Source organism: Aythya marila (assembly GCF_965140915.1).
Source record: "Aythya marila genome assembly, chromosome: 1".
NCBI lineage: Eukaryota > Metazoa > Chordata > Aves > Anseriformes > Anatidae > Aythya > Aythya marila.
In genome coordinates this window covers 127,253,084-127,277,169 of record NC_139042.1, presented here as the reverse complement: position 1 = coordinate 127,277,169, position 24,086 = coordinate 127,253,084, and the positions used below count along the sequence as shown (strand labels likewise).

Below are 24,086 nucleotides of genomic sequence, written 5' to 3'. Positions count from 1 at the left end.
CACAGGGCCATGGTCTCCTTGGAGAGATGAGATCATCATATGGAAACATCATATGTTTCCATTGGAGCATACCACCTGGGGGACCGACATCCCTATGTATCCCTAAGGATAATGTGGCCTTGGGGAGGAGAGCAGTGGGTGATAGCTTTAGGGGGGTATGGGAAAAAAAAAAGGGGGGTTGGTGGGCCATTTTAAATTGGCTATTGATAAATCTGCACCATGGTGCTGGAAGCTCCTATATATAGATGTTTTCTTGGCTTTGATATATTGATGGGGCTGAGTGCTGCAAACTGTTTTAGGACCTTTTACTTTCAGGCTACCCACTTTAAATGGAAACACTATTTGCAGCAAGGTATGCTTTCAGGTAAACCTAACATCACTTATGCTCATGCTGCCCTTCTGGGGAGCTGTTGCTTTCACTCATTCCCCAGAATCAATAGAATGGGCAATAACTTTTTAACCATCCATCTATAGGCAGGAGGTCCTGCTGTATGGAGATCTAACAGAAGAACAGAAACATGTTGCATGGGTAATTGACAGATTGGCCGCATACAATACTGTGGGTGGCAAGCAGTAAACTATAACCCAAAATGGAAATAAACAGTGTTAGATACCAGTGAGGCCAATCTAGGCAGTAGGACAAACAGTATATGGTCCATTTAACATTCAGTTGTACAGAGGGACGTGTGTGTGCATACAACAAAAACCAAGTTGTTTGCAAGGTGTTACTGACATGGATGGCATATTGGACACATATAACACACAGGAGTTTATCAGCATTGTAAAACCTCTGTGGGGTAAAGAACTGTGACAAGAAATATACTGCATTAGTTTGCAAAAACCAATCTGGATGTGATACGTGGATGTGCCTACAAAGTGTAATGCCTCTGGAACTGTCCACAAGGCTGTAGTAGTTTGAATAACTAAAGATACTATGACAAGTGTTGGGATTGGCATACAGGATATGGACATGTGCCCATGGAACAATTGTTCGATTTGAGCTTGCCTTAAGCAACCAGAAGCAGGCCTTAGAAAATCTCAGGGCCTGCTGTAGCTGAGCAAACCAAGCTGCCAGAGTAACTGTGAGAAGCTCCCACGGCAATGACTCCCACATCGCCCAATTAAGGAACTCAGAAAAATATTGTTACCAGCAGCTGGCCTCAAGGACTAGGTCTACGTGACCGCTAATCACAAGGGGGGTTCTTTTCTTGCAGGTGGGGTTGTTGTCTTATAGTTGTTTGTCTGAGTACTTTTGACCAATAATCTTGTGTGAAACACTGTCCGCCCCTGTCAAGTTCACTATAAAAGTTAGGCTATTTGGGCAATAAAATGGAGCAGCACGATCTGACTCAACTGGTGTCTGTCGTGCTTTCGGCCGTGCTTCGCAACAGACAAGGGCTACTCAAATACACACAGCTTCAGGGGAGTGACGAGCAACTGCAGCCAAAGGATGGGCTGCCAAGAAGAGAGAACAAGTGTCATTACAAGCTTTGCAAGAATCCTGTTTGAGTTGCCTTACTTGTTCCTGATTTAATCTTTTCCCTCTGTTAAAGGCTCAATTAAACGATGCTTTGCTAGTGAAATATGGCAAGTCAATGATATAGGGCTCCTGCCAGCCCGGCAGGGCAAACACTATGTATTTGTAGCTGTGGACATCCATTCAGGACTGCTGTTTGCCTATTCCACTATGCATTATAATCAGCATAGTATGCTTCTACTGTTGTCTGAACTAACCACTCAATACCAGGAGCAGAAACAAAGTAGCCAAGGCATCCACCTTACCAGTACCACTGTGCAAGACTATGTGAGAGGATTATGAATTGAGTAGCTATATCACATTGCCTGTGACCTGCAGACCAATGGGTTAAGAGTGCTACAATGGATTATTAAATATTATTTGTGAAAATTAACCCCCTCTCATACCTGTCAGGCTGGAGGACATGTTTAGCCAAGCATAGAAATTTCTTGAAATATGTGTTGTAGGTATGAGGAAATCCATACCAAAGTCTGGTTGGCACAGCAATGTCAATATTATAACTGCACAAATTCTCCCTATTGTTAGACTTCATCCTTGGGCATAATTACCTATTAGGCCTACCCCCAGCATTACCTCTTAGACTGTGTTTGAGTCTCCTTGAAAGTGGATCTGCAAACCCAGTTCCTATTTTGCTGAACAGATGCCAGGAAACTCAGTACTGTAATAAACAATAATACAGACCCCAATATTTTGTCATGTTCTTAACGTGCCTCAAAATATTTATATCATATTATTTATTTTATTTTATTTTATTTTATTTTATTTTATTTTATTTTATTTTATTTTATTTTATTTTATTTTATTTTATTTTATTTTATTTTATTTTATTATCATAGAATCATAGAATGGTTCAGTACTGACAGCAATTTCAGTTTGGGAAGTCACACGAACTGTGGTGCCCAACACTAACAGAGTAACAGTGCAACTGCCCCAGGCTCCTCTAAGCAGTTGTTTTAAGACCCTGTCCTTGCAACAGTAAGACAGGCCCCTGCATAACATCCACTTCCTTTTCTTGTAAATGCATGTACGTGATAACTGCTATCTGAAAGTAACCATTGCAGTTCACAGAGCCAATCACATGCTGAAGAGAGAAATTCCTGATGTAGCAAGAAATCAGCCTGGTAAATGCTCTGTGTGGACTAAAAATGTTGCCCCTGAAAAGGATGAAATGAGGTTTCATCCTTCTGACAGACAACTGGAGTTTCTCAGCTGTTCTCACTGGAGCTCTCCAGGCCAGAAAGAAAGGGGAGCATCACATACATCATGTATCTAAAGAAGTTTGCACTCCAGAAGGGAAGAGCAATCTCTGGTAATTCCACTGCTGTTCAGTTCTGCCCACTACTGCACTTTTCACAAGTACTTTTTTTTTTTTTTTTTTTTTTTTTTTTCCCTACTTCACCCTTGCATACATCAAGGCAATTCCTTATGGGCTTTATCAAGACTAGACTTGAAGATGAGTACTTGTCCTGTTTGTATTTGTATAACCTACAGACATGATTAATTAGAGGGGATGTAATAAAGAACATGGTGTGCTCAAGAGACAGTAAATCAACCAGTCTTCTCTTTGACACTTTACCTCCCCTGCAAATAAGCCTGAAATGGAGGGGAACTGATGTTCTTTGGAAAACATTTTTCCCCTTATTAGCCTTCAGCAAGACACCTTCTGTATGCCTAGATGTCTGCACTGACAACCACCTAACCTTTGTCTTGTGGGCAGTATATAAGTGGGCTTTACTTGAGTGCGGCTACCTCAGTAGATGAACAAATAACTTTTTTTTTTTTTCCCGTGACATTGACACCATAGATATTTTGCCTGCAAATACCTTAGTGTTGCATTTCTTCGAGGGTCAAATGGAAATAGAATATAATCCCCTTTCTCTTTCTTATACCCAAAGCTCTTTTTTGTCAAGACAAAAAAGGACCAGTGTCCATTACATATTTATCTTGCCTGCTGCTCAAAGTATAACCTCACCAGCATCTAATCTAAACTCAGTTCTCTTTTATCTGGATGATAATCACTATTCCAGTGCCAGGACCCTTTCTCCATACAGTGGTACACAAACTGGCAAAAACAAGGCCCTTTATCCCAGTGTCCTCGTGTTGTCCCCAAGCCAGAGAACTGGAAATGCTTCTTGGCTACACAACAGGCATAATCAGAGGAGAAATAGTGCAAGGCTCTCTGGAACATCTCTTCAGCAGAGGGTTCTCCCTCTCCAAAAGTCTCTGTGAAGTGACTCCTGCACCCCTCAAGGGAGATGTAGACTAACTGGAGCTTCAGTTGGGAATCACAGCCAACCAGAAGGGAATTCTTTATCAGCAGTGAGTTGGCCTCACCAGCAGCATGGGACATCTCCAGAAGTTTCTCATCGGCTGATTTGATTTTGTAGTTGTAGACACAATTAAACGAAACAGAAATGGTACACAGAGTTGCAAAGATCATAATACAGCCCAGGAAAGTTGCGTAAGAATCACCAGAGTCCTGATCAAACCCAGCAAATAATAAGGTACCAACTATCAAAAATAAGCTTCCTAATAGGCTAACTGCAATCCCGGAGAGAACACTGATTGAGGTACAAGGTGGTACCCTAGAAGATACCTCATTAATCATCTGGATGGCCTTTCTGTAGACCTCAGTATCTTCACAGACTATACTCAACTGGTCAGGCAGTGCCTCACTGAATGTGCCTCCTCTCCATTTTGGAACGACCTGGTCATCCACTGCAGGTAGAGCCAGGAGGGACTTCCCATTGTAGAGGGATGGAGGGCTATAAGGAACCATGGTGGCATTCCTCATCTTGTGATTGGGAGTGCAAATCACCTTGATAACTTTATCTAAAAAGTGGACATCACTGGTGTCAAGATAAGTCAAATGGGTGAGGTGCAGTGGCACAAAACAAGGCACTAACATGATGGGGATCACTGGCTTCCTTCCCAAACAGTCTTGGAAGACAGACAGATTGGCTTCCAGAAGACACCACCTGCTCTGGACAAAGTCAGGGCTGAGAACTAAGACTATCTTCTGACTTCCTTGAATGGATTCAACCATGTTTTCAATTATGGTTTTACCTGGTATAAAGTCTCTCTCATGGTAACATGCCTTCAGATTAGGAATCATAGTCTCTAAACTCTGGATAAAGTTCCTTGACCAGGCTGAATCAGTGTTGCTATAACTGACAAAGATGTGGTGAGTCTCATGGGCTGCCAGTGCAGGTAGCTCAGGAAGCACCAGTGGTCCTTGAAGATCTGACATTCCTGCTCTTGTAGATAATGCAGAACTGGTCTCTTTAATACATACATCAGAAATGGGTTTAATTTCCTCTTTGAAATCCATCATTCTTTTCTGTGAAAGCAAAACATGAAATCACACATGATGAAATTACTCAGCATAAAAACACACAGAAATACAAGACAGAAATAAAACGCAAACTGTTCTGTCTGCCAAAGGTATACTATCTTGCCTGTCCATGCTTCTCTTCTTGAGCTACACTACACACTTGTATTGCAGTGCAGGAACACTGATATTGGTGACAGGCTCTCAGTTCAGGAACTGGGTTATCAAGCATCTGGCTCAGTCACTGGCTTCAACTCAGATCAATACTCTAAACTTCACTCACACTCAAGCACTGACTCATGATCTGATTTAACTCGGTGGTATTATTTCTGGGAGCAAATGTGTTTCATCTAGTTAGAATTTGAATTAATTTATTATAGTAATGATAAGTAACCATATATTTCATTTAAGCATTTGCAACAGCAAAATTCTTTAGTAATAACTATTATCTACTTGGATTATCTACTTGGTATTTAATGGTATTAAATAGTATTTAGTATTAAATATTATAGTATCTATATATATTATAAAATATTTATAAATATTATAATAGTATTTTCATATATTAAATATTATAATAGTATTAAATGGTATTTTCTGCTTGGGATTTAATATTAGGAATGTACAGAATATTGTTATCTGCTTTTGCTATTATCAACATGGAAATGCATAAAGCAGAGCAAGTACCCTAACCACAGCAACCCTCTGCAGGCCACAAGGAAGTCCTGTGGATCATAACTGAACCTTCTCAGATGGCTACTCCCTCACTTAGCTGAGCTATGCAAAATAAGAAGGAATCAAACAGTTTGCTTTGAAGCTCTTTATAAAATCTAGATGTGATTGCTATGGAGGTTTTTGTTCTTTGTGTGAAAAATCCATTCTATCTGAAAAATCTCTCCATTCACACTGGAGAAGCTAGGGGGAGAATACACTGACCTTTCCAAAACAACAGTGCAAGTTGCCAATTCCCCATGGACAACAAGGACATAGCAAGCCTCAGGTACTGCTGCTCTGCATTGCTACTGTATCACCCAATACCACATTAGGCTTGGAAAACATTACTTTTCACAAAGATCTGGAATGTAATATTTCAAGCAAGTTCACCTTATGATAGCCAAAAAGAAATAAGGGTTGCCAAAACTGTAAATAACCAGCTGTGGCCTTCTAATGACAAATATGCTAATCTCTTGCAGAGCTAGAAGTCCAGCACCAGAATAAGACACAACAGCTTGCTGAGAACTTTATGAGCAGCGCATGGTGTTCTTGAATGTTGCCAGTCTCCTCGTTCTTAACTTTGCCATCTGCTTGCATGCTAAACTCTCTTCTTTTCTTGTTTTCTTCCTCCTCCTCCACATCAAAAAGGAACTCCCTCTGCTGAGCTTGCTACAGGATGTGAAACCAAAACTAAACAGAGACACTAACGGCAGAGAACAGGAGCCTGAGCAAGAGCCATCTTTTTTTTCAGGGTCTTGCAGTCTGTGCTTGGGAGCATTTTACACTCTCCCCAAGTCACAACAAGTTAATTGCTTTTGCTTCCTCAGCCTCTCTAGAAGGGACAGAAGGCACTGCTTTCTCTTCTGTTTCACTTCCACCCCATGCATCTTCCATAAGAGCTGTATTTCAGGAAGGGGCACCTCATGTTTTGGGCACATGAAGCAGTGCAAGAGGTCAGTTACACTCCCTACAGCCTCTGCTGAACATCTAGGGCCTTGGGGGGGGGTGGGGGGGGGGGGGGGGGTGTGGAGCAAATGTTAATAATTGAGACATTCAGGAAGAAAACAAACTCTGCATGGTGCACAGCAGCTGCCTGAGGAGATTCCTTATTCTGTTTCTTATCCCCACCATGGTAGCCTGCCCAAAAACTTCACTGAAACTCACCCCTGCTCTCAAGAGTGTGATTGCAAGCAGCAGCCAAGCCCCTGGGGCGAGCTTCCTGTTCCTGGCCACCCCCCTGGAGAAGTGTGGGGTTTCTCCCTGTACATCTCCTATCACAGCCCATCATCTGAAAGCAAGCTGAGCTACACAGAGGACAGAAGCACTTACTCACTGGCTGGGATGAGGCAAGACACGAAGGCTTCTCAAAAGCTCCTAGAGCCAGCAGTGTCACTGACAGCTACCAGGAGAAACAGAGGCAATGTACGCCCTTCCCACTTGCCCAGGGGTGGATGGTTTCGTTAAACTCACCCCTCTGTGGCAAAGGAGGAGCCTTAGGCTCTGGAAGAGAGTAGTAGAATGGGAGGGAACTTGGCAAGAAAACAAACATCTGATATCTTCCTCGTTTATAAAGCTTAGGCCCTGCCCACCAGGAACACCTCTTGCCTGCCTTCTCCTAAGAGCACCTGCTTTTAGGTGCTGAGGATAACCTGTGCTTCTCCACACCAGACGTATGGGAAAGTGGCCCTGAGCACAGACGGAGTGTACTGAGACCTCCTGTCCTTCTCTTCTGCAGGTCAGGCACTTTCCTCATCCTGCCTAATGTGCCATGTCCTCTTGGGGTGAACATGGAAAGAAACATGAGGAGAATGGACAACTAGCAAGAGGGAGCATCCACAAAGGAAGGGAGTATGGATTCAAGGGCTTGACTGTGGATGGCAGGAGCATGAGCACAGCAAAAGGTGCCCGTGTATCTGAGCCCTGAGCAGGTAGGGAAGCATAAGGAGGCCTTACAGGGGCCACGATCCACCTGGAAACCTGCTTCTTCTGGTAGAATGGAGGCCATTATTACTTTATTAGTGGAGTCTGGGCAGGGGGAAAGGTCTGTTTGGGTGACTACACCAAATGCAATGCCATAAAGCAGACAATGTTCCATTTCCCAAGACAGAATCACTTTGTAGTGGAATCAGACCTTTAGGCAAATACTCTAGGTCAGATCAGATCATAGTTATTTTGTATATTTTAGTACAAAGAGTAAGGCTATCTACCTGGTCAAACCTTCCTCCAGATGTGTATATTTGCTGAGAGGACCCTGAGAACTTTGGCTCAGACGTATGCTGAGCCCTTGTTCTGACAGTAGATTTACCAGGGCAAGCTCTTTCCTTGCAGTGCTTCCTTTGATTATGCAGAATGTCTTCCACATTTCTGACATGTATCCTACTATGCCGTCTAACTATTACCTCTGAAAGATTTTGAGGTATCACAGACACTTCCTTCTAGCTTTGTATCAGTAAGTTCTGACGTATGTGTGAGCTGACACCTGTAGCTGATACCAGAGCTAAGGAAACTCCTTCAGTACAACCCGTACTGTGAACAAGGGGGATGGTAATACTTCTTCCTAATAAAATGTGCCAGACTTCCTTATCCTTGTTTTTTATTCTGTTTGGGTCTTTCCAAGCAGCCTGCCTCTCTGTGCATGGTAAGCAGAAGTTTTTAAGCATGCAGTGAACTTCATGCATATGCTAAACAGTGAAAATATTGCCTGCTAGGAACTACAGAGTTCATTTGCAACTGCCCTGGCACTGGCAGACTGCAAGGCTAGCGGAAAAGAACCACTGTTACAACCACTATGTAGGTATGATATGTTCTGATTTTTGGCCAATGTCCATCTCTCAAGTCTTCAAAATTGTACCCTAAGAATGGCACTGGAGAAGTGCAAACCTGGACATCTGCCAGGCCAACCTTGATTAGCAACATTTGCTTGTATTTATGTATTTTGGTCAAAAATAAACATACAAGCTGACAGACATTGTTTTTTCTTGCTCCAAACTTGCACACCCTAAAATTGAAGTTTGGAAGTATTTGTATCATGATTTCATTGATCTGTGCATAGAGGAAATATTAAAGCACTCTAAATTGCACAGCAGATAGGATGAGGTTGGTGAGGATTTAGAGTTCCCTTCTAAGACTGCAACCCACCAAGCAGTGTGAGATGTGCTTTTGCTGTGAATCTATTTACAGTTGCATTTGTCAACACTGTTTTCCACTAACCTCTCTTTTGTGGTTACCTTCCCTTCCACTACACAGCAGGGCAGTCATGTGGAAGAATACCTCCCTCCATGCTTTCTTATCCTGAGCATAACACCAAATATGTCAGCAACATCAAAATGGAAAGTGGATCTCTGATCATGGGATCAGCCAACAGTTGTGCGAGAGAACAAAGTATGGTAATTTTCTGACCAGGCAAGTCAAGAGTTGCTGGCCATCAGTGGTCATCCTAACAGATCCATTAAATAAATGTGTATGTGTTGACCAAAAGCTTCTGTACAAAGCACAAAGCCATTTCCTGCTATGGTAGTTTCAAAACCGTAGGTAGATAAGCTACACCACACCACACTTAAACTCTCCTTCCTTAGAAGGACGGGGTAAGAAAATACAATTAAAACAAAGCTTGTGAGTTGAGATAAGCACAGGGAGATCTCTCACTAATAATAGTCACAGGCAAAACAGACTCAATGTGAGGCAGAGTAATGTAATTTATTGCCTATTGATAGCAGACTAAAGCAGTGAAAACTAAAAGCAAACTAAAAACACCTTCCCCGCCATCCACCCTCTTGTACTACATCCTCCCCCTGAGCAGCACAGAAATTAATATGGCTGTAAGTTCCTGCTGGCTTGATCAAGTTAGCCTCCCATCAGGAGAAAGATTGTTGTGGGACTGTGACAGAAGTAGCCCCTGTTTCAGTTCCCTTACCCTATTATGTCTGTATGGGAGCATTACTAGTCAATATCTGCTGGCTGTTAGGGTGCCTTCCGAAACCAAAGGGTGCAGCAGGTGGTGTTCTGCTTGGTGTCCTTCTCTAGTTCCTTATTTTTAACCCTAAGGTCTTTGCTCTCAGTTTATTTTCATTCTTTTTCTTCTGCAATCAGTTGTCTTCTCTGCGTGCTGTTTTTATTCTTGCTCAAACCCCATTTTTGAGGTAGGATGCAAAAAGCACTTATTCTTGGTATGGATGAAAAACGGACTCCTATGAATGGAAATAAAAAATAACAATAGTGACCAGAAAATAAAGAAGGACTGAACCTCACTTTCTGCAATTCAATAGTTGGGATATGCCAATTGCTACAGTTGCAAGGGTATGCACTCCTGCTCCTAGACAGAGCTCACTTCCTGGTATCTATCATCCTCCCTGCATGAGCAGAAGCAGAAGCAGGAGAGCTAACACCACCACCACAACCCTCACTACAGCCACAGGAACTACCACAACCCATGCCTCCAACACCATCTGCACCTGCATGCTGACCTCCACACAGCAAGAGCTACAGACCACAACTACACACTGCCACCTTGGCCCACGTCACTGTGGTAGCTTACCCAGTTGGGCAGCTGAGCTCCACCACAACTACTCTCTCACTCTCCCTCCTCAAAGGGAAAGGAGGAAATAGGATGAAAAGAGCTCAAGGATTGAGATAAGTACTGGGTGATCACTCAATAACTATCATAATGGGTAAAACAGACTCAGTATAGGGAGGTTAATGCAATTTATTACCTATTACTAAAAAGCTACAGCAGTGAGAAACTAAAATAAAACTTAAACCACCTTTCCCCCCCACACACACACATCCTCTTCTACCTCCTCCCCCCAAGGGGGCTGTGGTCAGTCTCTAATGCTTCGCTTCATCTTCACCACACCTTCTCGGTCACTCTCTGCCCCTGCGCCATGTGGGATCCTGCCCACAGGATGCCATCCTTACCAGACTGAGCTTGCTTTCCACAGGCAGCAGCTCTTCAAGAACTGCTCCCACACGATTCCGTACCACGGGGTCCATCCATCCATCCCCCAGGAGCAAACTGCTCCAGCACGGGTCCCCCACGGGTGGGCGGCAGCTCCCCCCAGACCCCCTGCTCCTGCATGGGCTCCTCTCCACGGGCTGCATCTCCAGCCCAGGGCCTGCTCCTGCGGGGGCTCTCCATGGCCTGCAGCCTCCTCCAGGCCACCTCCACCTGCTCCACCGGGGGCTCCTCCATGGGCTGCAGCGTGGAGATCTGCTCCATGTGGGACCCATGGGCTGCAGGGGAACAGCCTGCTCCACCAGGGGCCTCTCCACAGGCCGCAGGGGAACTGCTGCTGCCTGCCTGGAGCACCTCCTGCCCTCCTGCTGCACTCACCTGGGTTCTCACTCCTTACTCTCCCAGCTGCTGTTGTGCAGCAATTTTTTTTCCCTTTCTTAAATATGCTCTCGCAGAGATGCAGACAATATCGCTTATTGGCTCAGCTCTGGGCAGTGGCGGGTCCCATTGGAGCCTACTGCAAGTGGCTCTGACCTAATGCGGGGCAGCATCTGAACTCTCCTCACAGAGGACACCCTTGCAGCCTCCCTGCTACTAAAACCTTGCAACTTAAGCCCAATACAGTCACCTAAAGAGATGGGAGCTGCTGACTCTTTCCATCATACCCCATATAACACCCCACAAAAACTGACACTGAAAAACAGCATGACACTGAAGAACAGAGTGGACACATACATGCTCTATACTGCTTTGTTGCCTTGCCCTTCTTTATCCCTTCCCCCTCCCTCTACTCTATTTTTAGTTAAGAAAACAGGAAACAAAAAACGGTATTACTCCCTCCTTGTAGTGAGGAGATAATATTTTGCACAAGGCATTTGATTGGCAAACATTTTTCTTCTCACAGATCTTACAGTGTAATATTTGTCTCAGTTGCTTTTGTCTTGCAGACCATAGAAATGTATGTGATACAGTTGACTATTTTGGCTACAGAGGAGATGGGGAAAGGGCTGTTATTAACCTATTTATAAGGCTTGGTGGAAAGCAGTCCTTCAGACTGCATTGCACTGATATTTCTGAAAGAAATCATCCATATTCCAGTGCAGTTTGCTTTTCACCTCATTCTTTGTGGATCTAAGGTGGTTGTTGAGAAAGATGTAAAAACAGTTTCTTACTATTTAGTTGCATTTCTTACTGGCCCTCTAACACAATCTTTTGGATTGCCTAGAATGCTCCAAATATTAAGGATCCAAGAAATGCAGGCAGCTCAAAAAGCATTTGATTTTCTTGGCCTCGTTCTTGCATTAAACTCTGGGATATATTTGTTTAATATCCTAACAGTAAATTTAAGTATCATTAGAGTGGATTTTTAAATTGAAAGGAAGAAGTATTCAAGTTACTTGAATACGAGATCACAGTCCTTTCAATAACAAAATTATTTTGAACAACTTGCTCTACCATTTCCTTTTCATGCAGATATATATTTATTTAAATTAATCTTGTGACAGGAAGGATGATGCACACAACTGAGTCTTCTCCTTCCTTTCTCCCGCCTACAGATTCACTATATAGCCATGAGGACTTCACCTCTCTGCACATTGATTCTCACCCATAAAATATGGAAAACAATCATTTCTCTCTCTGTTCTTATGTTGAACTTTTCTATTTAGACCACAGGATCTTCCTGGCAAAATTACCTGCTGCTATTGGTATTTAGTATACAGAGTCTTGTCCAGGAACTGATGTGAAAGAAACAAACATTCTGGTTTTATAGCTATGCCTGGTTTCTAGATCACTGGTAGTGCATTTGTCCATCTCACTCTCTTTATACACAAGTATTTTAAACAGAAACAGGTCAAGTATTACTTTCATATGCCATGCACACTTGTTATTTTTTCCCATCTCACTCTGATTTTAAATATTTATGTAATAACCATTACTTTATGTTACATAATATATCTAACGCAGACCTAATCTGCTTATGTTGCTAAAATATTTAATATTAATTTAATATAATCTGGCGTGGAAGAAGGAAGTACTGACACAGCAAAATTTTCAGGGTACCATGGATTATCTAGGCAATTAAGAACTTGAGCTGAGAGTGAAGAAATGCAGAGGCCTAAACAAGACGTGAATTGTGACATTTTATGTTAAAAAATAAAGGAAGTTTATGCATTAGGTACTGCTAATGTAGATCTGTTGTCAAAACAGCAAACAAGCTGTACAAAGGATGTACAAAGAACATGGTAAAGAACAATGAACATGTCACCATGCTTATAGAAATCAACGGCATACGGGTTCGTTGTTTTCTTCAGCTTAAGGCTACATACTCATAAGATCATGAGATGGTCTGATCTCTACAGACTCACTACCCCATGCAGCTCTCTTACTCAGCACTTCATGTAAATCTTCCTTCCTTTGCTTTGGTCCCAAGGAGGACAGTACTTCTTGCTACAGTACCTTTGCTACAGAAGGCAATGTGGGGAAGAAAAGCTGTTAAACTGATAAGGGACAGGAAAAGAAACCTTGACAAGCAGAGAAGGGATTATTCTCTCCTGTGAAGGAAGGTGCACAGCTCCACCAGCTGCAACCACGAGACTGATGAACAGGATGCTGAACAGGAAACTGAATTGAGTAGCTCTGTCAAGCCCCTGTCAGAATGACTCACCACTTTAAAAAGCCATAGGTGAGCACTGCACACGCTTCTTTTCTCTCCTCTTTGGTCGTGTGTGGACCTCAGTAGAAGCAATGGAGGTCTCTGGCTGATGGTGTAGCTGCATGGTCTCATGCGCTGGCCCCTAAGAACTTCCTGGTACAGATGCATAGCCTGCAGACATCTTGGGGAGAAACTTCTAACACGGTTATCCATACAGGGGACATCATGACACCATCCTCAACTAGCAAAATCTATGATTCACAACACTGGAACCTTTCACAGTTTGTGGTTGCAAAGGCTTCAAACGGTAAGTGACTTTTCAAGGTGTTAGATGCTGTGTTTGCTCTGTGATGAATCACGTTATCTATAAAGAAATTCTGAACTTTCCTGAAAGATAACATTGACAGGAAATACAGCTACTAATCATTATTGATATCCAGTCTATCAGCTTCTGTAGATAATGACAAAGAGGAAGTCTGATGTTTTAGGTCATTTGAGGTTTCTACCATAATCTCCCTGTCACACCTATTGTTATATTTTTATTTGTTTTATTAACCTTAATATTGTTAATTGCTTTCATGTAACTATATTGCTATGGTACTTTCTCTTCTGTACTTCAACCCTCCCTACTTATTTCCGTCCTCCTTCGGGTCATTTCCAGTGTTAATGTTGTCAGTTCTTAAAGATGGAAGCTTCCTGCTCTAAGGAACCTGCTTTGGCAGAAGGGTTGGACCTGATGATCTTTCGAGGTCCCTTCCAACCCCTTCAATTCTGTGATTCTGTGATGGACTCTATGTCTTCTACAAAATTCTAACACACAAATGCTGCAGATAAGTAAATAACAATCCTGGTGAATACTAGTCTCACCAAAAATGCAAACACAGCTAATAACATATCTGGATTCCTTTCTCTTATGCATCCTATTCCAAAACATTCCAAAATAATGTTTTGCAAGACTGCTGAATGACTGGCCTTCTTGATGTAAGAGACCTGGCTGCAACATTCTCAGCCCTGCACTTTTGAGTGCAGGAGCACATGCTTAGTGCTCCTCAAGTACTACTTCACAACACACTCACATTCATTTAGCTACTTTTCTAATAAACCATTTGATCCTGAAAAATAAACACTTTTCAAATGTTATATGTAGAGTTTACTACAGTTTCAACAGCACCCCAAATATTAACATCTTGTTTAGGGTATAGCCCTTGTTTAGGGCCGACTGAAGATTTTTAACTCACTGGCAGTTCTTCCATTGACTGTGGAGGTAGATGGGCTGATAAAATCAACCAAGAGCAGGACAAATTAGCTCCCCCAGCCTAGCTGTGCAATCAAAGCTAAATCACTGCTAGTGTGTGAGCTATGTAGTTCCAGTCAAACTAGGGCATTCCAGCAGTACACTGTTGTGACCACAGTGCAGATATTTCTAATGTAAACACTCTATCCCCCAAATTTTTGTTCTGAAGTGATTTCTCCCTGCATAATTGAAAAGTTAGAGGTAGCATGTTAATGGGTGAGAAAAGGTAATCAATGTTTATTTGTTACAGCAGTAAGCAGGAGATGGCATCACAGAATCCATCAAACATTTTGAGTCATTCCCATGAGACTCACAGCACTGAAGGGGCCAAGTAGTTTTTCTGAGAAAATAATTTGCTTAGAAAATGCCACATTCTTAGTTAGAATGTTTGCATTCTCTCCCTGTGATTCTGTCTGGAGGGTATGTTTGCCTTTTGCCTTTATCAAATTCTTATCTTCTTGTTCAATCTTCATTTTATGAAATGTGGGAACATTTCTTGAAACAAAATACACAGCTAAGTAAATACATGGCCATTACAACGCCTAATGGGAGACTTTTTTTCCTGCAAAAATAGGCACTTACCTTTTCTGAACAGCTGTCCTTGACAGCTCAACAGCCTCCAGTGATGCCTGTGGAAGTTACCATTGCAGAGGAATTTGCAGGCCTACCTTCACAGAAGCCCATATGCTTTGAGCCAGTAAGGTGCCAGAAAGGAGAACTGAAAGCTGCCCTAAATATTAGCAGCTGAGAGTGGGTTTGACAAGTGTCTGTCTTGCACTCAGCCTATGCACTGCATTCTGCTTTGGTACAAGGATAAATTCCCCTTCTTCTCCAAGATCATTCTGAGCACTTGCTGCAAACTCATCTGTCTGTAGGTCAGCAGCAACTGTCCCCCTCCAAAGCCTTTAGCTCATGTGGGGAGCTTTGCAAACCACACTTCCTCAGTAACAGCAGCAGGCTGCTTACTCTTTGGTCTGGAGGTCTATTAGCCAAATTGATCTGTGAAACTAAAAGTCAAGTGTCTCCGTTATGTAAAGGAAGCATCTAGGGTAACAAGGATAGCCATTTTGAAGCATCAAATGATTCATAACGGAAGATGTTGTAAATTCTCAGTTTCTTTGTCAACCTGGAGAATGACCTGAAAATGTCAATAATAGCAGTGGGTGAGTAAGTGTGAAATGGATACCTGTGACTTCTCTGTGGTTATAAGCCACAGTAAACTATTTTTGACCACAGTAGCTGGCAGATCTGAATGAAAAGAGAGCGAGCCACTTAAGAGACATTTCATTCTTAAGACTAAAACCAGGTAGTGCGCTATCTGATTTTAGGAAAGTGGATGGTCCAGTGTCCAGGGTTGTTTATGTTCTCAGATTTGCTTTGTTTTGCTTAAGTCAGGAGGCGCTTGGCAAGTTTTATCATTAAACAGCCTGAAGTAGAAGAATGAGTAAATGTTGAGAAACTTGTTCTTAGAAAGAGATGCACAAATAGCTGTACATACACTAGTGTTTCCCTGTCTTTTATGCAAAACTTGTTCAATATGAAACAGGTACTGACCCTTCTTGCTGTCCTAATTCCATACCTTCCTCTCATTCTGTGCTCCTCTGGGTTCAGTTCTCCCAAAACCTCTTAAAGCATATACGTCCTGAGCATTCTGAATCCATTACTTTTTCCACCACCCCTTCTACCTTTTCTGGGACTCTTTGGTTCCCTAAGTTCCCCAAAGCCAACATATTTAAAGCATTGTTTTCACACACCTTTTTTATTCCTTTTTACCCTTTTGTCTGTCTCTTCTCAAGTGTCATCCCAGGAATACTGGCACGTCCAGCCCTCCAGCACATTGCCTAAACGAGCCGCTGCCACACTCCAAAGTTGAAGTCAACTGTAAGTCTGTATGCACAGAAGCATAAAGTTTATATGGGTCTTTATTATCTGCAAAGATAAGCACCCGGGGATAATTTTCAGCAACTGACTACGCTCAAATATTCTTGGCAAATAAAAGGAATTGGAGGTCACGGTGAAAGCATAATGCATAACCCTCCATGTTCATGGTTTTCTCTTTCAGGTTTTCTGCGTGGGTACCGATGGCGGCATGCTTTGGACAAACCCGCACTAGGCGTGCACCTCATCAGCCTTGCACGGGGAGCTGCATTCCCCATTCCCCTGGACATTTGACCTCGCCACACAGCCAGGATCTGTCGCCAATAAAGCAGCTACCGCGCGTCAGACACCGCACGAAACACAGCTGCGGAGCGCCAGCCCTCCCGGTACGTGCAGCCCTGTCTCACGACCCAGCCTGCGGCCCCACGTCCAGCCCTTGCACCGTCTCTCCGCCCGTTCCGGCCCCGTCATCTCCTCCCGCGGCGGGGCAGGAGCTCCGCACCCATGGGGCGTCCCGGGGCTGGCGGCTCCCCGGAGCGGAGGACGGCGCCCCGCAAGGCTGGAGGTGCAGGGGGCGAGGGAGCTCGGCGGCTGGGCTGCCGGCTGGGCTGCGGCCGGGCGAGGAGAGGGGAGCCGCGGCGTCCCGGGGCAGCGCCGGTGTCCCGGGAGCCGCCGGGCTGCTGGAAAGCCCCGCGGCGAGATGGCGCCCGCCGGGCTCCCGGGGGCTGCGGGCAGGCGGGGATGGGGCCGGAGCGGCCACCCGGGCCGCTGTCCTCGCCTCCTGTCCTCAGAGAGTGGCCTCTGGAACGGCTCCGGGGATCCTGGGCTCTGCTCCGCCTTCAACTCCGTATGGTTTTTTTTTTTTTGTTTTGTTTTGTTTTAAATTCCTCGTATTTATTTATTTATTTATTTATTTTCAGGTCTGTTCTCAAATGTCTGGTTCTGGCGAGGTGTTGCTGGAATCCTCGTTGCTGCTGTCGTCTTGATTTTGTGTATTCACTTTGGTAAGCGTATGCACTTTGTGTAAGGTACTTGCAAAGAACATATAACTAGCCTTAGAAATTAGAGTTTTGCATGGTCAGAAGTCCCCAGGACCTCACAAGAGGGTTCTTCAGACCTTACCTTGTTTCAAAGCTAATTACACGTCTCATGCCTTGCTGTTTAAAACTGTGTTCTAATACTGGGGAAATAACTCCCATAGTTAGAGAGTGCTCAGATTAGTCTGAGTGTGCTTCTGACATTCAGTTCTATAACCTTGCTGTTAATCATAATCCAAACTTGGGAAAACAAATGCAAAATTGTCTTTTGCAACCACTCTGTAATCGTTAACACTATAATAAACAAAGTTATTGATTCAGTACAAGAAAGAAACACTCACAAAAGCCTTAATTGTCAGAAACATTTAAGTTGTAGATGAGTGTCTAAAGCATACATAGTTATTACCTTCCCAGTTACTTCAACCGACTTGCAGTGATCATCACTTTAAAGATTTGTTAGCGGGAGCTAGAGTACATAATTAGTTTACAATAAATATTTCTGCTGGGCAGAGATAATTATATAGTGGTTAGACTGAGATGAATTAGATGGTGCAGCCACAAAGCAAGGTAAAAAGCTCTAGAAACCTTTTCCATTTGGAAGAAATAGGTTTCTGTCTTTTTGCAGTAAACCATTCTTCGGACAAAGATATTCCTGCCTGTCCATCCCTGGAACTCTGTCCATCAGATTGGCTGTATTTCCAGAAGAAATGCTACTACCTCTCAGAGAGAGAAGCCAACTGGAACTCTAGTCAGAACTTCTGCTCATTGCACAATGCTTCCCTCCTTGTGATCGAAAATCTTCAGGAATTGGTAAGAGAACAAAGCAGGGATCCTGGTTTCACTCCATCTCGCTTCTAGGATACTGCACAATACACCCATGAGTTTTTCCAGCCTTGTAAGCTGAACAGTTTTAATGCAAAGGCAGTGACAAGTCACAGCAAGCAGAAAGCTGCGTACCTCTTTCCCTGCAAACAGCAAACGTCAGTTCTAGGAGTTGATGTGTTAGAACAGCTGATGTGTTAGAACATCCCCAAGGCTTATCTGAGTTAAATTTTATGCTGTTCACAGCCATAAGTACTCACACGGAAGGCAACTGTCAGCGTAAATATCGTTGTATCTTAGGTAACTTTAATTAGATGAAAACTGTTCTCTCTTAGCAAGATAGATTGGCAGACAAGTTGATAGATGTGTTAGTCTTGACTTTTGGTGTTAGGAGATAATTATTCTAACCGCAGTTTAGAGCATCCTTTTCTGTATCATACTAGTAAAAAGACCTAGGACAATATATCCTCCCATATCTGTTAATAGACCTTGATAGCATTTGCTATGTTAAAACAGTTTCTCCCTATGTCAATAGATCACATCACAGATACCAGTTTCATGGCTATACTGGGTGCAGATGACAATCCTGTTCTATGTACTGTGGCAAGGTTCTACCCTCACTCATCTCTCTCTAAAACGTCCATCACAAATCCTTGCTACTTGGTAATAAAAATTCAATATGATGAAGACATACCAGTGATGGAGAAATGCATTATCTGCAAAGGTGCTCATTGTTCTTTGAAGAGTTTCTCGTGGAGAAAGAATAAATGCAGTTCCATAGTAGTTCTTAATATTCAGCAGTATACTTGGATTCTTGTAGTTGGCATTTCTACTGCTACAATATCTGAGTGCTGCAGGGATAATCTGTTCAAGTTGTAAGTTCTTTTTCCATAAGGTGAATCACACAAGATCCTGTAGATTTAGTCCTTAATACTGTTCCTTTTGAGAGAAAGGCAAGATCATTGCTTTGCTTTCGAGCCTTGCATCAAAGACTTCATATTCTGATAACTGTATGGAACATGCAAAACTTCTTTCGTGTTTATTCCTGCAGAGTTTTATGGTGAAGATAACAAAGCAAGACCCATGGATTGGACTTCATAAAATAAATGAAGAATTCTTTTGGGTAAATGGGAGCACATTAGATAACAAGCTGTGAGTCAATGCTGTTGTTTTTTGCTAGTGATACTAGATTATAGAGGACCAAAATACGATAACATACAGATATAGATAGTGACTTGAAAGAAATACCTGTAATGATGCTGTCCAGATGGCAATGGAAACAGCAAGGAATACAATACAGATTTCACGTAGTTTGGGTAAAACTTATGATGAAAATTAGGAGATAAATCTGTAACACCTGATTCAGAAGCAAAATGAGAAGGGAGGTCATGGTAACAAACAGTATAGCAAAGTGAAAGTTAAATCTTGAGACCACCAAGGTACTGAAGTAATGGGGAAAGGGATGAAAGATTCCAATAACCTGAATTCCTCATCATAGGATAGAGTTTGAAAGAACAATGCAAGAGGCTTATAGGAAAGGTATTTGGGAGGCTTGTAAGATATTTTCATACCTCTTATGGTATATGCTTACACACACACAAAAAAAAAAAAAAAAGGCTGCAAGAGGGGGAGGTGAATCTGTGAATTTGTGTTGTAAGAGCTACTCTGTGGTACCTGCCCTATGCTCTCTCACAGGCATCATGTGTGGGGGTACTTTGCTCCTCCCACCAATGGCTGGTCCATCATTTCAGAGTCCTGCATCTTATGCTGGGGCAGCTGCTGGCAGGAGTCTGTAGAATAACCAATGACAGTGATAGACACTGAGATTTCAGAAGTCTGAAATTAACATTGAGTATTTAGATTTTTCACTTTTTAAAGTTTTTGACATCACTAGTTATGCGTAACTATATCCTGTTCCTCCCTGAAACTTGCAAGCTTGATCTGACAACTATCTTACACATTTAATCGGAGATGTAAGCAGAATGTAGGCATCTTAAGTTGGAAACTGCAGTCCTCCCCACTGTTGCTTACCCCTGCCTGTGACAGAAACATCCACTGTTGTTTTTATATTCAGTGTTAAAGTTCTTTGCATTCTTAGACTTTTGCCTCTGTGCATGCCTAAAACTGCTCCTCCTGTCTTTAAAAGAGTACCTTGATGTCTAAGAACATGTACTGTAAGAGTCATGTTAGCACTGGGGCAGGTTGGCCTTTGTCTTTTCCAGGGAATGTATCAGCTTGGTTAGCCTACTCACTGAACACTATTACACTTTATTTTAACACACAGTTGGTTAAGGAGGCCCTTACCTTTTCCACACCTGTGGTGCAGAAATGGAGATTCATTTCCTATTTCCCACCAGCCCCTTAACCATAATGCCTTGTTCAGTTCTGAGGAAGAGGAAAATGAAAAAAAGTATTTGTTTCACAGCTTCTCTTGAAACTTTTTAGCTGTACAGAATGCCAAGGGAGTCAAAGGTGGAGCCAGTCTTTGATAGCACAGGGTCTTTCAGAAGGGCAAATTTAAATTCCATTATTTGCTCTAGGAATGTATTTCACATTAAGCAACCACTAGGCAAGATGTAGGAATACTGCTAGCCCTAGGTTTTGTATTCTGGGGGCCAGACCCCCATAAAAGAAGATGATACCTGTGGCATTTTCTTCAGAGAGCAAGGTATCATCTTCATGCCATGCCTTGCCCATAGTAAATCAGGTGTTACATGAAAAGAATCCGTAATCCCTTTAGTTCTCTCTTCTCTGTTGAATTATTTGATTCTGGCTGTCAAAGTAATAGTATCTTTCATTTTCCCTTGCAGGATTGAGGTAAAAGGCTCTGGAAACTGTGCCTATCTTGAGTCAAAAGGAGTCTCGGCCTCTGGATGTTATTTAACCAGGAAGTGGGTCTGTAGCTTGAGTACTAGCTTAGCATGATAATGGTGGGCGAAGTCACCTCCTCTGACATGTAGAACTCTGATATATCTGCACAGTATATGTGTATGCTCTGGGACCTGGGAATGCATTTCAGCTCTTGCCTGGAAGTGAACATGTTTTCTGGTAGCCAGGACTTTCTGCCCATGGAGGAGGCTTCTGTTTTTTCACAATGTCATTTCAATGTCTTTTCTCAGGGTCTTGATAAATTTTCTTGCCCCATTTTTCTAGCTGCTAAGCTACTGCTCAGCCTGTAGTTTCTTTTGTGTCATCAGTATTTCTTCCATGATTTTGTGTCTTGTAGGATCCTAAGCAGCTGTTCTTTTCTTTTTGGTGTGTCATTGGAGGTGTTTGTTCTGCCTTTCTCTTTTCCAAGTTCTGTGTACAGGCATGCTATTATACGAAGTGATGTGGCTCTGCCTAAAGGTTTCTGTATCTCCCAGATACAGGATGATCCAGAAATGAGCACTTTGGTTTTAGACATGAGCATTGTGGACTTCATACTCCCAGTTTGATGGGGTGCCTCTTGTGTGTCTCTGCATCGCATTCATTGTTTTTTGTAATTGTTATTTTGCATTAATTTTGTTTAATTTGCTTGGTAGTAATACTGAAATTTGTATAGCTGCTTTCCTGAAGCTCTCCTTCCTGCAGCACCCATCTTAGCAAAAAAATAAATAAAAAGTATTAATTTATCTGAGGATTTGCACAAATGGGGAGAAGAAGTTCAAACTACAAAAGTAAGGGTCCAAGTATTAATACAGTAAAATTAGAAATATCCCTAGTGCAAATGGCAAAATATTGAGAATAAGAGAATTAATAATAAAGGATGTGCCTTCATGATTTCCTCATGTCTTGTGCCTATCTGAGTTTGAGGAATCTAGACAAGTGGTCAATTTCTGGATAGACAATCAGTGTTTTGTTCTGTGTGCACATCATTTTCAATAGCAACGTACAGTGCTGTTGCATGGCTATCAGTCTAAACAGAACGAGGGCACAATCCCACTGAACTCTGTCCATTCATTCTACAAGGTAAACTGAAGACAGAAAGTGACATTGAACTAGAGGAAGCAAATCAGCTTGTTTTCATGGAGGGATTATTTGTAATGGTTTTCTAGACAAGGAAGGATCAGGAATTCTCATGTATAACAGGGCAAAATACTTCCTGCTCAGAATAAAATCTGGAAACAACGGACTTTGTTTACTAAGATTCCCTCTCTTTAAGGCAGCTCTGGCAGTATACCTAGTACAGAATGCCCCTGGCCATAGAGGTAGTCCATGTATTTTGTTAGGAAATAAGGGGAATGACCTCTCATCTGGTGGAAATCAGTGTTGCTCAATTGATTGAAGTGGAAATACGCTACTCTGCAGAAGTACAGGATCTGCTGCTGTATTGCTATGCCCTTCTGTCACCTCTTCAGGCATGCATAGTTGACTTTTGTGATGTGGTATGCCGCAGGCTACATGGGATTTCTTAAAGAAGCAAGTGGAATAACTTTTTGAGCCACTAGAGAGCAGTGTAGTTTCAGGGAAGGAAAGATAATTATGTTTCTTTCGTTGTCAAGAATGTAAAATTGCACTATAAGTGTTTTTTTTCAGTATTACATTTTGTCCTATTTCTAATTATTTTTTGCCTTCACTGTATTTTTATGAAAATTTAATTGTCTAATTTTGTTAATTGTTTTGTTTATACCTTCATTATTTTCTGTGACAGTAGGACTGTACTGTAACAGGATTTTGTGGTACAGATATTGTTAAAAATTGTGTCTTCTAGATGTTAATTTATATATGATCATAATTTTTCTGAACTACACTTTTTTAATTGCATGTGTTTTTATAAGCACAGTAACAAGACTCTACAGTACGAATAGCCGTAGTAATCTATGTGTTAATTTATATGTAACTTGTTTGTTTGTTTCCCTGCAATGTTTTTAAATTAACTAGCTCTGAAGGGTATGGTATGTGCAATAGTCCAGAAAAGATACTTAATAAATATCTTTACAGAGCTTTTGAATTCCACTGGTGTGTGTGCGAATGTTGTACCATTAAAAGTCTTTCTTCAGCCCAAGCACCGTATGGAAAAAAAAAAAAGGTCACACCAGACTGAAGCAAAATAAAATATTCAGGTTTTCAGTATGAAAAGATCTTTAAAGATAATGTTGGGGTTTACATGAAACGACATTTCATGCCACCTCCCCAGAAAACATTTCATTTTCTAACACTTTAAATCTTTTTATAGTAAATTATAGTAAATTTGGGGGGAAACATGGAGTTTTATGCAGTTTGTTCTTACAAAGTTTTCGGAGCATTTATATTATTGAAATTCTATAGGTATATTTTACAAATTTGATAGAATTTGTGAGGGATAAGGGGTATTCTTGTACCACATTTTATCTTCTTTAGTGAGCTGATTTACCCAGAAATTCTTTTTAAATACAGAATAATGGCACTCTTGTGTTTTGTTTTCTTTTTGTTTGTTTTGTTTTGTTTTTTCTCCATCAATGCCATCTACATGTAGAGTCCAAATATTGAAAATTTTAGTTCTTAAAGGAGGTTTTGAAGAAACCATGAACACAATGGGTTACAACGAAAGCGCTTTTTGACTCTTAATGGGTGCAATTAGCATCTTTGTTAGTACCCAATGTCTGTCATGCTAAGAACTGAAGGGGCAGGATATGAACTCACTTTACTCACAGTGAAGTTAATGAAGTACTACAATCAAATGCTTTTCTTTTTTTTCTTTTTTTTTTTTTTCCCCTTTTAAATCTGTAGGATTACACAAGATTTAGTGACTGCATAAAGTGTAGGTAAGGTCTTTGGTAAGATGCTACAAAAATATTTAATTACATTAGTAATAGCTAGGATGTTTGAATAATAGATACTTCATAAGTATTGTTAAAATCACCACTGATTTCAGAGAAATTAGCTCAACATGTGTCATGGTTTCAGC

General features: G+C 41.9%; 2 protein-coding genes across 6 annotated transcripts; one reads left to right on the top strand and one right to left on the bottom strand.

Annotated features, from left to right (window-relative positions):
• Positions 1–2,435: 2,435 nt before the first annotated feature.
• On the bottom strand, positions 2,436–16,740 carry LOC309873770 (uncharacterized protein). Of its 3 annotated transcripts, none has more exons than XM_082751483.1 (2): positions 16,235–16,740; positions 2,436–4,877 (listed from the first exon to the last, which is right to left on the bottom strand). In XM_082751483.1, the coding sequence occupies exon 2, from the start codon at positions 4,869–4,871 to the stop codon at positions 3,516–3,518; it is 1,356 nt and encodes a 451-aa protein (XP_082607609.1). In that variant the 5' UTR covers positions 4,872–4,877; positions 16,235–16,740; the 3' UTR covers positions 2,436–3,515. The 3 variants fall into 3 exon arrangements, with proteins under 3 accessions (XP_082607609.1, XP_082607610.1, XP_082607608.1); XM_082751484.1 differs by lacking the exon at positions 16,235–16,740 and adding an exon at positions 15,063–15,710; XM_082751482.1 differs by lacking the exon at positions 16,235–16,740 and adding an exon at positions 6,912–7,053.
• Positions 16,741–16,799: 59 nt separating this feature from the next.
• On the top strand, positions 16,800–23,155 carry LOC309873771 (C-type lectin domain family 2 member B-like). Of its 3 annotated transcripts, none has more exons than XM_082751486.1 (5): positions 16,800–16,923; positions 17,279–17,362; positions 18,021–18,205; positions 19,269–19,369; positions 21,028–23,155. In XM_082751486.1, the coding sequence occupies exons 1-5, from the start codon at positions 16,863–16,865 to the stop codon at positions 21,140–21,142; spliced, it is 546 nt and encodes a 181-aa protein (XP_082607612.1). In that variant the 5' UTR covers positions 16,800–16,862; the 3' UTR covers positions 21,143–23,155. The 3 variants fall into 3 exon arrangements, with proteins under 3 accessions (XP_082607612.1, XP_082607613.1, XP_082607611.1); XM_082751487.1 differs by lacking the exon at positions 16,800–16,923 and adding an exon at positions 16,946–17,205 and having other exon boundaries at positions 19,269–19,340; positions 21,028–21,157; XM_082751485.1 differs by lacking the exon at positions 16,800–16,923 and adding an exon at positions 16,951–17,205.
• Positions 23,156–24,086: the final 931 nt, after the last annotated feature.

Coding starts and splice junctions, on each gene's coding strand:
- LOC309873770 (XM_082751483.1), bottom strand. CDS start 4,871: ATGATGGATTTCAAAGAGGAAATTAAACCCATTTCTGATGTATGTATT.
- LOC309873771 (XM_082751485.1), top strand. CDS start 17,100: ATGGGGCCGGAGCGGCCACCCGGGCCGCTGTCCTCGCCTCCTGTCCTC. Junction 17,206..17,278: donor TCTGCTCCGCCTTCAACTCC/GTATGGTTTTTT, acceptor ATTTATTTTCAG/GTCTGTTCTCAAATGTCTGG. Junction 19,370..21,027: donor AGCACATTAGATAACAAGCT/GTGAGTCAATGC, acceptor TTTCCCTTGCAG/GATTGAGGTAAAAGGCTCTG.